We start from the raw sequence: 15,799 nt of genomic DNA on the forward strand, positions 1-15,799 counted from the left end.
TTTGACACCGCAATGCTTCTTGTCCTGGTCTCACATAACAACAGCGCCCTCCATCCAATCAGAGAGAGCGAAAAATTAACTGTCGGGGGGCGCGACCAATCATATCATTTGCCTCCAAACTCGCCCCTTTGCCTTACTGACCGACTTAATCACGGTTTGGTTAGTTCCCTGGTGCGCGGTGAATAGCGCCACTTGGTGGCTGAACTGAAACATTACCCTAACTTGTTTTACATTTAAAACATATAAACAAAATAACAATAATAATAATAATAACAATAAATGAAAGACTTCAATTATAACGCAATAAAATATGCCTAAAACATGAATGTCACAAAAAAAGTTTACGTAGAAAGGAGAAGTCACGTAACCCACAATCGATTAGTTTGGTGAAAAAAATACGTAAATATTGTTTTTTTTTGTGTAGATAATAACACAAGTACATATATTCGTTCACACGTAAAAAAACTATTTTTTCCTCTTCTTAAGTTTGTCTTATGTGTCAACGATGTTATTGGTTGCTATGGTGACATTACACGCTCGACGACTTGGAGAAAAGAACGAGCCTTTAAAGAAAGCAGATCCCTATTGTGTTAGCCCCTCCGTAGTATGTAACAGCAAACGTTCTGAAAAACAGGAAAGACATTGGGTCCATTCAAATCGAGAAAAATGTACGGTAAGTCCAAACGGCTGGAATATTTTCCACAGATGCAATTTAAGCTAACTTGGAGTATTGTCGTCATGATCGTAACTCTCCTTAGATCAATTTCTAGTTTGCCAACGCATGTAACACCACCATAGTTGTTTTTGTTTACAGGTGCGATTTTACAAACTGGAGAAAAGCATTTAAACACACAAAAACCCGATAATTTATGCTATGCAGAGGTTATAATAGGTCCGAACAGATGTCAAAGATGTTCTTTTCTGTTGGTTCTCGTTGCAGGTTATCTGATAGCAAAACCTTCACCGATATAATATTACCACTATTATATACTCTTTAATTTGATTTCTCTGGGTTCTCACCGATAACTGCACTTCACGATGGAGATCGGCGAAAAGCTAAAAGAGCTCAACATGACAGCAGATGAAATGAAGAGATTGACTAAGGCGTTTAAAGATGAGAAATTCAGGGAAATGCTGAATGATTATGCCCAGGAAATAGCCGATCCAGAGAATCGGAGAATCTATGAGGAAGAGATTGCTATTCTGGAGAAGGAGAGGGGAAACAACATTGAGTTCATCCACCCAAAGCCATTTAGGGCCTTGAGGACCAGTGTGAACCGCAAGCAGAAGTGCTACATCAACATCTGTGCGAATGACAAAGTTGGGAAGCCTGAGTGTAAGTGGGGTGTGTCTGAGGATGGACGTAAAGGGCAGTGCTGGTCACTGCCTCACAATCTTCACCCAGGAAGGGAAGATACCGATCCAAAAGGGAACAAAATCATGATCTTTGATGTTATATTCCACCCTGACACCTTACACCTAGCAAATAAAAAGGCTGAATTCATGCAAATGGTGAGCAGCACGGCCATTCAGGGAATCCAGGATGCCTTTAAGGTGACGCTGGACAAAAACAATGTGAAAGAGATGAACACAAAGTACAAGGGCACACCTCAGCCTTGTGTCATTCGTAAACCCATCTCTGGATATACAGACAAACCTCCTGAAGATCACCCACTTGCCTTCCCCTACCCAGATGAAAAGAAAAACAAACCCAGCCCTGATCCCAAACCTCAAAGCTTCAAAATTAAGAATGAGGAAAGCAAACGGCCCACCGAGCCCAGCTACGCCATTAAATATCGATCATTTATCGACCTGCAGGACTTCAGATGCTCCAGAGACTCCGGAAAGAGTCCCAGGCCCAAAGAGATTGTCATCACTATCGACGTACCCCTACTGAAGTCAGTGGCGGATGCAAATTTGGAAGTGAAAGAGAAAAGTCTGCTTTTGGAGTCGGAGACGCCCGCCTACAGGCTGGAGCTGCCTCTGTCCTACCCAGTGGACGAGGAGAGAGGAGAAGCCAAGTTCAGCAAGCAGAGAAGGCAACTGACGATTACGCTGCCCGTACTTCCCTCCAATGAGGTGATGGAGTTTTGCTGGAGTAATAACGGGACGGAAGGTGTCACAGAGGAACGGGAGATGCAAGCTGAAGAAAGTCAATTACTTAAAGAGAAGGTGGTTAAAGGCCCAGACAGTGTTGACGGTGAGGAAACCATCATGCATGATCAGGAAGATGATGTTGGTAAGGAGGAGCATGTGGAAGAGAAGGGACCAAGTAAAGAACATGTGGGGGAAAATGGAGTTGATGAAAAAAGACAGAATGAACAGGAAAATGGAGAGCAGAATGTTCTTTACATTCAAGAAAGTTTGATTAACCTCAATGAAAATAAACATAAGGATTTAGTGAACGACGCAAACACACCACAGAGAATTGAATCCGTTCAAGAAAACACAGAAAATGTTGATCTGCTCCAGAATTCACCTGCGGTCCCCACTTCACCGACTTGTCGTGTAGAAAATGCACACTCATGTTCAGACTCAAGCGCTCAAGTAAAAGATGCCTTCATGCAAGAAACAGAAGAGAAGGTGAAGAAAGATCAGGAGGGGAGTGAGAAATCCGAGATGGATGACCAGCAAGAAAAAGATGGCAGTGTGGAGGAGCAATTGACAGAGAAGAGAATATGTGAAAATCTTGCGGAAGAGGACACACTTGAAACTGGAGAACGGGACGGTCTGTGCATGAAAAAAGGTCAGGTCAATCTCACTGAAAATGAAGGTAAACATCCCGTCATGGAAGAGGAGCAGCTGACAGAGAAAAGAAGTGAAGAGGATACACAGGGAACTGGAGAACAAGGTGTACTGTCCATTCAAGAAGGTCTGACCAATAACAGTGAAAATAAAAAGATGCAAGTGAGAGAAGATGCATTGGGGGGAATGCATGCGCAAATAAACACACAAAGTGTTGAACGACTGCCGATTTCTGTGGCGCCAGAAGATGCATATTTAGATTCAAGCGCCCAATTGAGGAACAACAATATGAAAGAAGCTGTAGAGACAGAAGAAAAGGATGTGAAGGTGAGTCTTGACAATCTGTGTGTCATGCATCTTTTCCATTTTCACTCAGTCCTCAAAAATAAGTCTGATATTATTTTCATTTTTTTTAGGATGCAACATGATACAGTTAAAAAATAACATGGAGCTTTTATCGGAAAATGAAAAACTGCATGAATAATGATTCAATATTTTTGTTTGCCCACACAAATTTGCTGTACTGGATTAACGTCTGTGTAAGCTCTCAATCGTACAGGAGTGGTCCATCGATCTGCCTTAATACTACGTATTTTCAATTTAGGGAGACATTTTCCAAACAAATTCATAGTTGTGCTATGGGCTCACCAGTTTCACCCATAGTGGCTAATCTGTACATGGAAGAGATGGAGAAACAGGCCCTCACATCCATCCCGGGGACAAAACCTAGACACTGGTTTAGATATGTGGACGATACTTTTGTCATAATTAATAAAACAAGAAATTCAATCCTTCACAGATCACCTCAACTCGGTAGACATCAACATTAAATTTACTCGCAAGGACATTAAAGAGAACCAACTAGCCTTTTTGGATTGTAAAGTAATTATACAAGAGGACAGAGCGCTAAAAACAGAAGTCTTTAGGAAGGCTACGCACACTGACCAATACGTACTTTTCGATTCTAACCACCCTTTACAACACAAACTAGGAGTCACCAGAACCCTCCAGCATAGGGCTAAACTAATACCAACAAGCGCCAAAGGTAGAGAAAAGGAGTCAAAACATATCAGGAGAGCACTTACAAACTGTTGGTACCCTCAATGGTCATTTAACAAATGTCAGAAAGAAAGAAGAGGGAATGAAACTAAAAATTCTGAAGTTACAAAAAGGAGAGGAGTAGCAGTACCTTACATTTCAAACCAATAAACACTTTAAGGATAAAATTAGTGTATCCAAAAGATAGGCTGCCAAATGAAAAAAAAAAGTAGTTTATTCAAAACATTGTAAGAATGAAAATTGTAAAGAGCAGTACATTGGGGAGACTAAACAAATTCTCCAAAGAAGACTTTATCAACATCGCAGGGATAATACTAGTGGGCCTCAATCGGCAGTACATATGCACCTAAAAGCTAGCAACCACTCATTTGACGACAATGAGGTTAAAATCTTAGCGAAAGAACATAGATGGTTTGAAAGGGGAGTAAAAGAAGCAATTTTCATAAAACTGCGAAATCCTTCACTTAATCGATATGGTGGGGTGAGGTTCAATTTGGATCGTTCGTACAACAGCTTTCTTCGGCAACATAGGATTAGCAATACTGATGAAGTGATACCGGAGGAAGTGGGGCCATCAGGCCAGTCCTTAGTCAGAATAGGAACAATCAGTGGAGCCGCAGGGAGTAGTACTCTGCTCCCCCCAACCTGAGAGCAGAGACCTATCATAGCAGAGTCCGGCACCGCCATGTCTGGACAGTAGGGATATATATATATATATATATATATATATATATATATATATATATATATATATATATATATATATATATATATATATATATATATATAGGGCCTAAACTACCAGTAAGACCTTAGTTTGCTGACGAAGTTTCATGGATAAGAAGCAAAACGTCCGACACCTTCAAAGAAGTACAGATGACGGCTGAAGAAACCTTTTCATCGATGTACTGGATTAAAAAAAACATTTAAACTACATGTTCATACAGAGTTTGAATCACCAGCGTTGAGACATTTTAGACATTTATTTTCGTAAAGACACTTTCTGCAAAATGTATTCAGTTTCAACCCCAAGATGTATCCTCGTACATTACCTAAAACGTGCGTTGAAAGCCATTTTCAGACGACGTCAACCTGAACAATGAAATATTAGGGCACAATTTTTAAAAATCTGAGCCCAATTTTTAAAAATCTGAGTCTAAAACTGAAATATGCAATCTGTTCTATTGATTTCATTGTTTATGTTTCATTCAAAACAAATGAAATAATCAGTCTACTTTTCGTTTCTTTTTCGATTGCCAATTGAAAATGAGAAGAACAAATGAAGCAGAAATTCCTGACATCTGAAAGAGAACGCTGTGGTCCAACATTTCAACCACTAACAGTCTCTGTAGGCGCAGTTGTCCAATTAATCAGAGAGTGTAGCATCCACTAAAAAATATCTAAAAAAACACCACACCTACTCCAACAATAGCTGTAATTACCTTTTGTTTTGAGATCTGATGACATCTGGGCTCTACAACAGCACAGCTCACATTTTGAAGACTCCAGTCTCCAGTCGAACACTACTGTCACCTAGTGGCATTTTATACAACTGGAATGATACACTTATTCCTTCAGAGTAATTGTCACTGTGGTCCTGGTACCTCCGCTAGTCTTGTCGAACGTGAAAGAACCATCGAATTCATCTTCAAGCTTTGCTAAATAAAACAAAAGCACGTCCGTTTTGTTAAATCCAGGACGGTAGAGATACTCCCCAAATCCGAACGAGATACGTTCTGAACCGTTTGTTCATAATTAAGTTACTTCAGTGGTATATTATGTCTGGAATGTATATTTAAGACTTATATACGTATGTTTAAGGTTTATATAAGTATGTTTAAGGCTTGTAAAAGTAACCTGTATTGGTTTGTACTGAAAAATATACATTTAAGAAAATATACGCCCCATAAAGATATGTACATGTACAACTGGAGAGAATACTACATACAGTATGTTACTACAAAAATGTTTGTATGTACCACTGTTCGTCACTCGAATGTTCGGAAGTCGGGGAGCGTCGGTATAATAATAATAATAATAATAACAACAATAATAATAACAATAATAATAACACATTTTATTTCAAGCGCCTTTCAAAGCTCTCAATTACACTTTACAGTCACAGACAAGCATAGATACAATAATAAATAAAATACAATATAATATATAGTTGTTAAGTACAGTTCCGTTGCATTTTAATTTGAGATCCATTTGCATTCAATCATTTAGGAACGCTTGTTTTTGAATGTTGACATAAAAAAATGAGGTGCTATTATTTTCCATTGAATCATTAGTTCAGTATTGTCTAATTCTCCTTTATGTACTTGCTTTGTTTATACATGTATTTATTTTGAGCATCAGTTACAGTCGCTGACAAAAATATTAAATGCACACTGCCTCAATTTTGACGAACATGTAGGTCTATCAAGGTATTGCATTTTGCATATTTTAGTCACTGTGTTTGTATTTGGAGGTCGGAATATTTATGAGGTGGTACTTGGTTTAAAACAGGGGTGTCAAAGTCATTTTTTGCCGCGGGCCACATTGTAGTTATGGTTTCCTCTCGAGGGCCGTTATGAATTTGGGGAACCCATTAGAATGTTTAAATGCCTTCAAATATTACATATAGAGCACACAGCAAATTAATGAATAACTCGTTTTCAAATGTGAAGTCAAGAATAATGACTTTTATTGTGGTTGACATCCAAAAATATGACATTTTGGCTCAGATTTTAGCAATCGTCATAGAATTTAACAAGTTTGATTTGCTTTCACGGGCCGAAAAAAATGATGTGGCGGGCCGGATTTGGCCCGCGGGCCTTGACTTTGACACCTGTGGCTTAAAAAGTTTGAGAAATGCTGTGATAATAAATGCTCGCTGGGCCAAAGCTTTGTGAGAATTGCTGACATCTGGCCAGTCCTGTCACAGTTGTTAGTGAACAGTTATTATTTAATATATATTTAATGACCACTTCTTCAGTACTGGTTGCACTGTAATATAGAGCAAAAATACTCATAAAGCGATGTTTTTATTAGGTGGAACTAGATGACCTACCGGAGGATATACTCTCTGATGAAGTCCTCACTACAGAAATAAGCTTGAAAAACATCAAAGAATCAAGTGAGATACCAGAAGAAGCTTGTTACGTGGGAGGAGGTGACAAAGTAAGGCACATACCTGAGGAAAGCACCTCAACCTTCACAAAAGATGAAATGAAAAAGGAGAAGAGCCTCCCAGAAAAGGAGCTAATCCAAAAACCAGACCCAGACAAGAAGCCACTGCTTGCCTCATTGAGGGAAATTGACCAAGATGGAAATGTGACTGTGTTCAACGATCACACCACATCAGCGGGATTCCTCTTCCAGAACTCCCTCATGTATGAACTTGACTGAGACTGATGAATTTTTTGATTGTTGATTTTTTTTAAATACTAAAAAACCTTGCATCTGAACAGGACGCTGTAGACTTTTTCTATCAACTGTGTCAGTTTTCCACAAACCTTCAAATGCGGAGGGACAAATAAACGGTTTGAAGCAAACACTCTCTGCCTGTTGTTTGACAAGTTGTCAAGTGTTTAAGAGTACAGTACTTTAAAAAAAGTGCTTTAAAGTGTTTGTAAGTGTGGGAGGTGCAAAATTGTATTTAAAAATGGTCTCCTTGAGTGCTGAGCAATGACACTAATTGACTTGAACAACATCATGTGCAGGAATGCAATTTTCAAAGATCAAAGGATTTAAAAAAATGTATATTAGATGTATTTCAAAAATAATGTGATAAATTCATTTTTTATGTGTAACAGGCATATTTTTATATTGATGTACTGTTACGTTTAAAAAATTATCAAAGTGGATAAATTGCCCTTTCATAATACTGTCATGATCTGGTTGACGACCAACGGGTGGCACTGTCGGCCCCGCCTGCACCTGCACAGGTCGCTCGTCGTCCCGATCAGTGGCGGACTGCCACGTTCGGATTGGCGACCAACGGTAGCGACGTCAGCCCTGCCTGCACCCTCGCAGGTGCTGGTCGTTTTAATCAGTGAGACTTAAAAGGACTCCCGGCACGACCATCCGGTGTCGGGTCATTGTTTGTTGCATGCTTTGTCTGCAATCGCATGCATTGTATGCTGTGCATGTGTTTGTTTAACCTTGGCGGACTTTTACACTTGGTTTTATTTTGATACTTTTTTTCTGTTCAGATGATTTTGATGTTTTACATTTGTTCCTGCTGACCTTTATTTTAGTACAATTTGTCAAACAACTAACTGCTCCCTCCTGCCTGCTTTTTGGGCACCGCACCCGCCATCACCACCTTGCAAACCGTGACAAATACAGTGATACCTCGCTTTAGCTAACGAAGTTTTCACCTTGCGAACATTAAATTCACATGAATATAATGTTGGCATACAAACTAATTTTCGGGAAACACACGGAGCGCCACAATGGCTGGCGGACTAGTTTTCGGCGGAAGAATACCAAACCGCACAGCCGAACAGCGCCACAGTGGCTGCCAGACTACCTTTCCACACACCCTTTCTCTGAGTGCATACATGGTTTGTTTTCGAGTGGAGTACTTTTGCTTTTTGGGACTGAAAAAGACTCCACCACAGGCTAGTGTTAAGCCGAAGAGGATACAAAACAAAATTACGGTCGAGCAGAAGGAGATCATCGAAAAACACGAACGAGGGGTGCGTTTTTGTGACTTAGCGTCCCAGTGCCAGTATGCTAAGTCGACCATTGCTACGCGTGGCTAAGTGTGTTTTTGTTGTCTAAGGCAATAGCAGAGGTTGAAAAACGTCTGTTGATTTGGATTAACGAAAAGCAGCTCGCAGGGGACCGTGTGAGTGAGGATATTATCACTGAGAAAGCACGGCAACTTCACTCGGATAGGCAACTACATCAACGACCATCACAAAGGTTAATAAAACGACGTAATTATACAGTACAGTTTATTTCTTTAATTACAATACAATAGCACATTTATTATACATAAAATAAGGTATATTTGGTGTAGTTTTAAGGCTTTTTAAACTATGTTTTATGGGGACCTGGAAATGGATTATTCAAATTTTTAATGGTTTCCTATGGAAAATTAATGTTTGAAAGGACACACTTTTTGCCTTACACTTTCTGGGAACCAATTGGATTGGATTGGATTGGATATGCCTTTATTAGTCTCACAGTGGAGAAATTTACATTTCACAGCAGCAAAGTGATGAAAGTAGAAAAACAAAATACATGAGCTATAATAATAATAATTATTAATATTAATTATTAATAATAATTGCGTTCATAAACTGAGGTGTGACTGTAATTCCTGGTTCGTTTGCTTTTATTTGAGCAGAATCTGAACGTATAAAACTAAAAACATCAATATACAATAAGTCTGATCTTATTTTTTAGAGGAATTTATTGTGTGTTTTTATTTCTTTTTTAAATACCAAGGAAAAGGACCATGAAGAGCTAAGCAGAGACTTATAAAATATAGGTATCCATTTTGAAGTTGCACACTTTATTCAACAAATGGCTATTTTTATTTAAATGTTTAACACATAGAAAAATAGTCATGCGTACATTAAAAAAACTCCCATGACCCTGCTCCTAAAATTGAAGAAATGAGGTCATTGCACAATTCAATTTCATAATTACCTCATTTTGATGAAATGGGTCAGTCGGTAATGCAGGAGGAACATTTAAAAATCTATGAAATGTTGGATGTTGAATATCCAGAGGTAAACTGCTCAATACTGACCCGACAACAGTGTCCATTCTTCCCCCAAAAGTTTTTTGAGCAATCTCAAACTACTTAGATATCATTCCACACCGTCCTCTCATCTGATTCCCCTCTGGAGGGAATTATCCAAGAACTCGGAATAGCAAGAAAGGGAGCAAAAGTGCCGCTGCACGGGTGCATCTGTCCCTCCCATGTCGTCCACCAGAACCACCGTGTGAGAAACTTGATGAAGGTTCATGCTCACGCACGTCTTAATATAAAAACTCACGCAAAAACGCCCGCAGTCGCAAATCTTGGCCAATTCCAGGTCTTGACATAACTGCGCGGGGATGAGGTGAGGTCCGTATGGAACTCTGGTAAAAGAAAATGAACATTTGTTAGATGATGAGGTTGGGTGCGAAGCAGCTGTCTCCAGCTAGCCTAGCGATTGACATGCTAAAAACATGTAATGTGGATCTAATGCAGATAAGGGGATGTTCATGCAGATAAGATGTCAAAATATTGTTGACAGCAATTCAATCGAAGGTAAATGGTCATAATACAGACACAAGGATACATAACGACCCAACAGGTGTCACAATGACAGTGAATTTCAACCAGGAGCGGCAATAACCACGCTCTGTTTTTGAAGAATCGCTTATTGTTTTCTGCCAAAAATATACTAAAGACTTGTACGCTAGGATGTAAAGTGCAGAGTCTGTCTCGGAGATGCAGTCAGTGAATGCACATGGTTTCCTTGATTCTCCTATTTCCGCTCCTTGTGGTAATCTGTTTCCTTGACAAGTGCTTGGTGTGCAGCAAGCTTTAAGGATTAGGATAAATCAAGTCATCCCTGAAAGCCTCCCAAAACTTTAATTCAAGGATATATGACGCAGCCCTAAATTGTGGACACTATTTACGCATCTTGAAGACAAAAATCGTTCAAACCTAAGGTTTACGACAGCTCTGGAAGCCAGCTCTTGAAGTGAAACCGGGAACGTGAGCCGCACGGTGTGGTCCAGAGGGTTGGGTTGGACGAACGGGTTTCCGAACAAATCCAGGTTCTCTAGTCGCAGTTTGCGGAAGTCGCCGGGCAGCACGGCGAGTTGGTTGTGCGCCACGGACAGGAACCTCAATTTGGTGAGGCGTCCCAAGTGGAAGGGCAGAAAGACCAGTTTATTGTCATCCATCTTGAGGTTCACCAGTTCCCGGAGTTGGCAGAACTGAGCGGGAAGTGACTGAAGCCGGTTCTGGCTTAGGTCCAGAAGCTGAAGGGTCCGCTGCAGCGTGGACAGACAGAGGGCCTCGCTAAAGACTTCCAGGTGGTTGTTGTGCAGGACGAGTTCGGAGAGGCAACCCAGATCACCGATGGTGGCGGGGAGCTTCTTGATGTGGTTGTTGCTGAGGTCCAGTTTGCGAAGAGCTTGCACAAACAAACAAACCAAAAATAAACAAATCCAAATAAATCAGTAAATCGATAGCTAGCTAGATAGAGGGAAAGGTGGATGGATGGATGGATAGCTAGCTGGATGGATAGACAGACAGACAGACAGACAGACAGATAGACTGATAAACTGATAGACTGACAGACAGACAGACAGATAGCTCATGTATTTTGTTTTCTAATTTCATTCCTTTCCTCACTTTGCTGCTGTGAAATGTAAATTTCTCCACTGCGAGACTAATAAAGGAAAATCCAATCCAATCCAATCCAATCCAATCCAATCCAATCCAATAGCTAGAGAGATAGATATCAATATGTATTTAAAAAAATGGGAAGTGGGTGTAATACGATTCAAGAACCCAGCGGGATTTTGAGTCAATTGGATTTGGTTGAGATGATGGAATGAAGTTCTTTTTGTCCTTTCACATAAATGATCCTTGAACGATATAGGTCCACCATAACCCCTTTCGGGGACAGCAGTTACTTCAGTGGATAGGTGTTATAAGTTTACAGAGTGCATGAAAAGGTTCAAAACACAAATCAATAAATGTCACGCACCTTTCAGTGACAGCATTCGCATGTCGATGCGCGACAGCTTGCAGTAGGAGACCTGCAGCTGCTCCAGGGAGTAAGGGAAGTTGGAGGTGAGCGGGTAGTCCTTCTTGGAGACGATGCTTAACTTCTTCTTGGGCTGCTCAACATCCCTGGCGCGGACCGGTGTGAGGGTGGACAGTGGGAGGCTGCTGGCGTCGCACCCCCTGTCCGCCAGGCGAGCGGCCGAGAGGAAGTTCTTCAAACTGTTTGCGTCGGCCTGACCATCAAAAGTGACATCATCAGATTGTTGATATTGGTAGTTGTTCCCTAAAGCATCTGTGGTTATTTTAAGCACTAAACTGTGCAGTCCCATTGATGCCTCCAATGTCATTGTACAGCCCTCTTTTAAAATGTGAATATAGTTAATTAATTAAACCCTTGAATGGAATAAATCTTTAGTTATGCTCCAATTTTTCAAAATGCACCTGTGACCAAGTGGATGTCATATTCGCAGAATTGAGACCACCCAATTGAGTTACGGTCCCATTCGCCGAAGGTGGCTCCAATAGCACCACAGAGTCATCACATCTGTTTTTTATAATCGCTTAGTTGAAAATAATAATAATAATAATAATAATAACACATTTGATTTCTAAGCGCCTTTCAAAACTCTCAAGGTCACTTTACAGTCACTGGATCAGTTTTTCTGTGGGTGAGCAGCGGTCTTGTTAGAAGAGTCACAAAAAAGTCAGTAATATAGCAACAAATTTGTTCCATTGAAACAGAAACGCAAAAGTACAGTATTTAATTATGGTAATTATGGTAGTTCCTTTTAAAAAGTACCTTCTTTTATTCGTTGATTTATTCATCTTTCGGACCGCTTAAACCTCACGGGGGTTCCTTTTTTATATTATATGTATTTTATATCCAATACTTTTTATGGACTGTATTTTTTTCTTGACTTTTTTTCACTTCTGTGACAATTACACATGTTAAGCACTTTGTTACAGCTGCAGCTGTTAAAGCGCTATATCAATCAATATTGTATTGTATTGTACAGTATTGTAAAAAGTGTGAATGGCATCAGCAATGTGACTGACTGCACGGTTTGCATTCAAGCTCATTGTTATTTCCTGTTTCACTCTCAACAGTGCTTCAGTTGGTTACACGCATTTCACACAACAGATGGACAGTTGAACACATGCTTTCTTTTGACGATATTTCGTGTGAGGAAAATAAATGTGATCTGAAGCATTAGCTAGCATGATAGTCCAAAATATGTTTCGTCTCAGCCTTGCTTTCTGATGGAGGAGTGTTTTTCATTTCTTGTACAGCACGCAATTTAAACTGGACACACTCCATGGAAATATGCTGACCTATTTCCTTTGAGGAAACAAAACAAGGAGGTGTGTGTGTGTGTGACTCTGGATGAAAAGTGAGATAATATCATAAGCACATGGACAAGTGATCCAATAATTCAGATGTTGATATTGTTGATAGAACATTTCGTCTCGATTCATACACTGTCGCGTTTAAGTGACATGATTGGGATGGTGGAAATAAAAACAAAAAAATGGAATTGAAAAAGTGTCACTTTGGAATGAAGTTGCTTTCAAATGTGGTTATCTGTCCATGAAAGTGCAGTGTAAAAATAAAATACAGATTGGATAAACCTGGTCAATGTAATGGAAACTAAATGCTCCACTTCACAGTTTTTGACCGTTTTCTTTAACTGTTAAGGATACCCCAAGATGGCACCCGAAAAGTAGTTATTGGTGTCAAGAACATATGTTGAAGGGTACATCTGGACCAAGTGATAACTTTCTAAATCGGGAGCAGCCAGGTTTAGCCTGGGTTTTTATTTGAGGTCAGAGAGATTCTTGGCTGCATGTGCACGTGCACTTCTGATCTATTTTTATACGATAAATTGTTAGAAAGGTATTTATTTAAGGGAGCTGTTTTAAAGTGAGTGTTTTGGGATCATCCGTCCATCCATTTTATATCTGCTTATTCTCAAGAAGAATGTTGGATCCTATTCTAGCGGTTTTCAGTCAGTGTGTAGGGGACACTATGAACTGGTTGCCAGTCATCCGCAAGGCACAGAGAGACAAAAAAAAAGTATGTTACACACTAAATCCGTTCATATTTGTCTATTCAATGTTGTGCTATCACGTTGACATTGCTTCAATGCAAGCACTAACATTGTGTGTTGACGCGGTTGTACCCGCTGTCGGACCTCTGGAGAGTGAATGTGATTGTCAGAAGTGTCAAAAAGGTAGGCGAAAGGTCACTGTTGCCCGACAGCATTCAGGCTCAGCATCTACTGGAAACAATGAGGCTGCGGTGGTGTCTGTTCATGTCCGTCAAAACAAACTGGTTTTGTGTGGATGACAAATGGGCAAGCGGACGCTTGCTACAGTAAATAAACTGACAATTAAATACTTCACAATGCCTTTTGACAAATCAATAACCCCCCTACCTTGCTTAGACAGATGTCGACGGCAGGTTCCATTAATCTCACCGTGGCCTTGCCCTCCTCTACAAACCACGTGAAGAATTTTTCAATGTTGTCTTTGAGCTGCAAGATAAAATTGGCTCATGCTCAACAAGTGGAAAATTCTATTTCCAAACACGGCAGCGCATAATTGCAGGTGACACTGTTCGCGAGTTCAGACAGGAATTCAACGGCTTTGTTTTCACAATTGTTTGTCTGCGTCACTTTTGCAGTGTCACAATATTATTCCCTCCCAACCCCCTAAAATGGCTTATGGTAGTTACCTTGAGGCGGGATATGAGATCAGGACAATATTAATTGGGTATAAAAATAAATGAGACCCTTAAATGTTTGCCGTGTGGTTACGGTATATTAAAACATAATTCACAATAAACGTCTTGATATGAGTGCTGTCAACATTTTGAACGTGAACGCTGGTGCGTGTGGCTGCCGCTGCTCAGCCGCAGAAAAAACATCCTGACTGTAAAGTGTCCTTGAGAGTTTTGAAAGGCACTTAAAAATGAAATGTATTATTATTATTATTATTATTATTATTATAAATACAATGAAATAAAAGAGGAAATAAAAGCTTAAAACCTTTGGAAGGGACTGTGAATCTCAAACATGATGGAAGAATAAATTGTGGCATGGGGAAATATAAAATTTCCCTCAAATGGTCTGAAGATGCTTTCCTACTAATAATGTAGTTTTGTTCATCGACCATGTCTAGACGTGTAAAACATGTAAAACCATTAAATGGCCATTTCAATAGATTGCAGCAGGTGCATAACTGACCAAAACACATCAAGTCAAGTTCACTATGTAATTCAAGAAAACGAGAGTGTTATCAGACCTTATATTTGGAGCCTGTTCTGTCCTTGGCCGTGCAGATCATCATGTAGACGTTGCAGCGTTGACTGGTCTTGTCCAAGTGTTTCCCGATGGACAGTACCGCTCTCGCCCCTTTGCCGCGACTTTTCATGCCGAAGGTGGGTAGCATACGATTCACCACTTCCACATCGCACTGCAACTTCATCCTGATCGGCTATTGGAGCTAAATTTTTCACAGCCAGCTTCGAAAATGAGAATTGCCGGGACGATGCATACCACCAGGAGGAATCTTGGCTAAAAACAACCCACCGCCGTAACTCACGTCCTGGGCATCGGACTTCAGAGAAAACCGAACAAAAAGTCGCATTTACACGACGATCCAACACACGTCATTCCGCGGATGTGCAAGTGGTATTGCAGAAAAGCTGTTGACCTTTGTGAGCTTATTTCAAAAAGCGTGTTTGAAAGTGGATGACAGGGAGTGGGTTTGCTTAGCTCCACTGTTAGCGTAAGCCCGCGCGCTGGACGTGACGTCATACCACTTTCAAAATAAAAAGAATAACGACGGTGTTTACAATTCGAGCTCGTTCTTCTTTCTTTTCTTTTGACAGTGGTTGGCATCCATTATGTTGCATTATCGCCCCTGTCGATTTTTCCGCACTCCACACGACATTAAAACATTACCGCACCAATTCTATATTTTTTTGCTGCAAGTGCAAACACGTGTAGAAAAACGTAATGTGGAATCCCCAACCCATCCCCGTATGCTAGACTTTAAAAATGTCTTTGGCTTCAACCCTACCGTCTTCATTCCATCAATCATCATCCCCCTTTCCTCAGTAAATTTCTTATTCATTTCTTTTTCCTGGTCTGTCACATAATTATGTCGGATTTTAATAATAGTGTTCTTTTGAGCTTTCTATCTCCTATTCTCAGTCTACTACTTTTCTCCCAAGACACACAACCGTGTTACTTGAAC

General features: G+C 40.2%; 2 protein-coding genes across 3 annotated transcripts; one reads left to right on the forward strand and one right to left on the reverse strand.

Annotated features, from left to right (window-relative positions):
- Positions 1 to 538: 538 nt before the first annotated feature.
- Positions 539 to 8,913, forward strand: dnaaf2 (dynein axonemal assembly factor 2). Its single transcript, XM_089004475.1, has 3 exons — positions 539 to 673; positions 941 to 3,072; positions 6,841 to 8,913. Exons 2-3 carry the CDS (start codon positions 1,039 to 1,041, stop codon positions 7,195 to 7,197), a joined length of 2,391 nt encoding a protein of 796 aa, XP_088860601.1. The 5' UTR covers positions 539 to 673; positions 941 to 1,038; the 3' UTR covers positions 7,198 to 8,913.
- A 382-nt stretch (positions 8,914 to 9,295) lies between these two features.
- On the reverse strand, positions 9,296 to 15,359 carry lrr1 (leucine rich repeat protein 1). Of its 2 annotated transcripts, XM_089005192.1 has the most exons (5): positions 14,843 to 15,358; positions 13,975 to 14,073; positions 11,520 to 11,772; positions 10,466 to 10,940; positions 9,296 to 9,891 (listed from the first exon to the last, which is right to left on the reverse strand). In XM_089005192.1, the coding sequence occupies exons 1-5, from the start codon at positions 15,023 to 15,025 to the stop codon at positions 9,636 to 9,638; spliced, it is 1,266 nt and encodes a 421-aa protein (XP_088861318.1). In that variant the 5' UTR covers positions 15,026 to 15,358; the 3' UTR covers positions 9,296 to 9,635. The 2 variants fall into 2 exon arrangements, with proteins under 2 accessions (XP_088861318.1, XP_088861319.1); XM_089005193.1 differs by lacking the exon at positions 13,975 to 14,073 and having other exon boundaries at positions 14,843 to 15,359.
- Between the last annotated feature and the right edge of the window lie 440 nt (positions 15,360 to 15,799).

The sequence above is a fragment of the Hippocampus bargibanti genome, linkage group LG09 (assembly GCF_051943395.1).
Source record: "Hippocampus bargibanti isolate YZ-2025 linkage group LG09, ASM5194339v1, whole genome shotgun sequence".
Classification (NCBI taxonomy): Eukaryota; Metazoa; Chordata; class Actinopteri; order Syngnathiformes; family Syngnathidae; genus Hippocampus; species Hippocampus bargibanti.

Bases quoted from the DNA above. Each gene is read 5' to 3' on its own strand.
- lrr1 (XM_089005192.1), bottom strand. From the start codon at position 15,025: ATGAAGTTGCAGTGCGATGTGGAAGTGGTGAATCGTATGCTACCCACC. The intron at 11,773-13,974 runs GTAGGGGGGTTA...TTTGATGGTCAG, and splicing joins TCGACATCTGTCTAAGCAAG to GCCGACGCAAACAGTTTGAA. The intron at 9,892-10,465 runs GTTTGAACGATT...TTCTTTTACCAG, and splicing joins AGAGCTGTCGTAAACCTTAG to AGTTCCATACGGACCTCACC.
- dnaaf2 (XM_089004475.1), top strand. From the start codon at position 1,039: ATGGAGATCGGCGAAAAGCTAAAAGAGCTCAACATGACAGCAGATGAA. The intron at 3,073-6,840 runs GTGAGTCTTGAC...TGTTTTTATTAG, and splicing joins CAGAAGAAAAGGATGTGAAG to GTGGAACTAGATGACCTACC.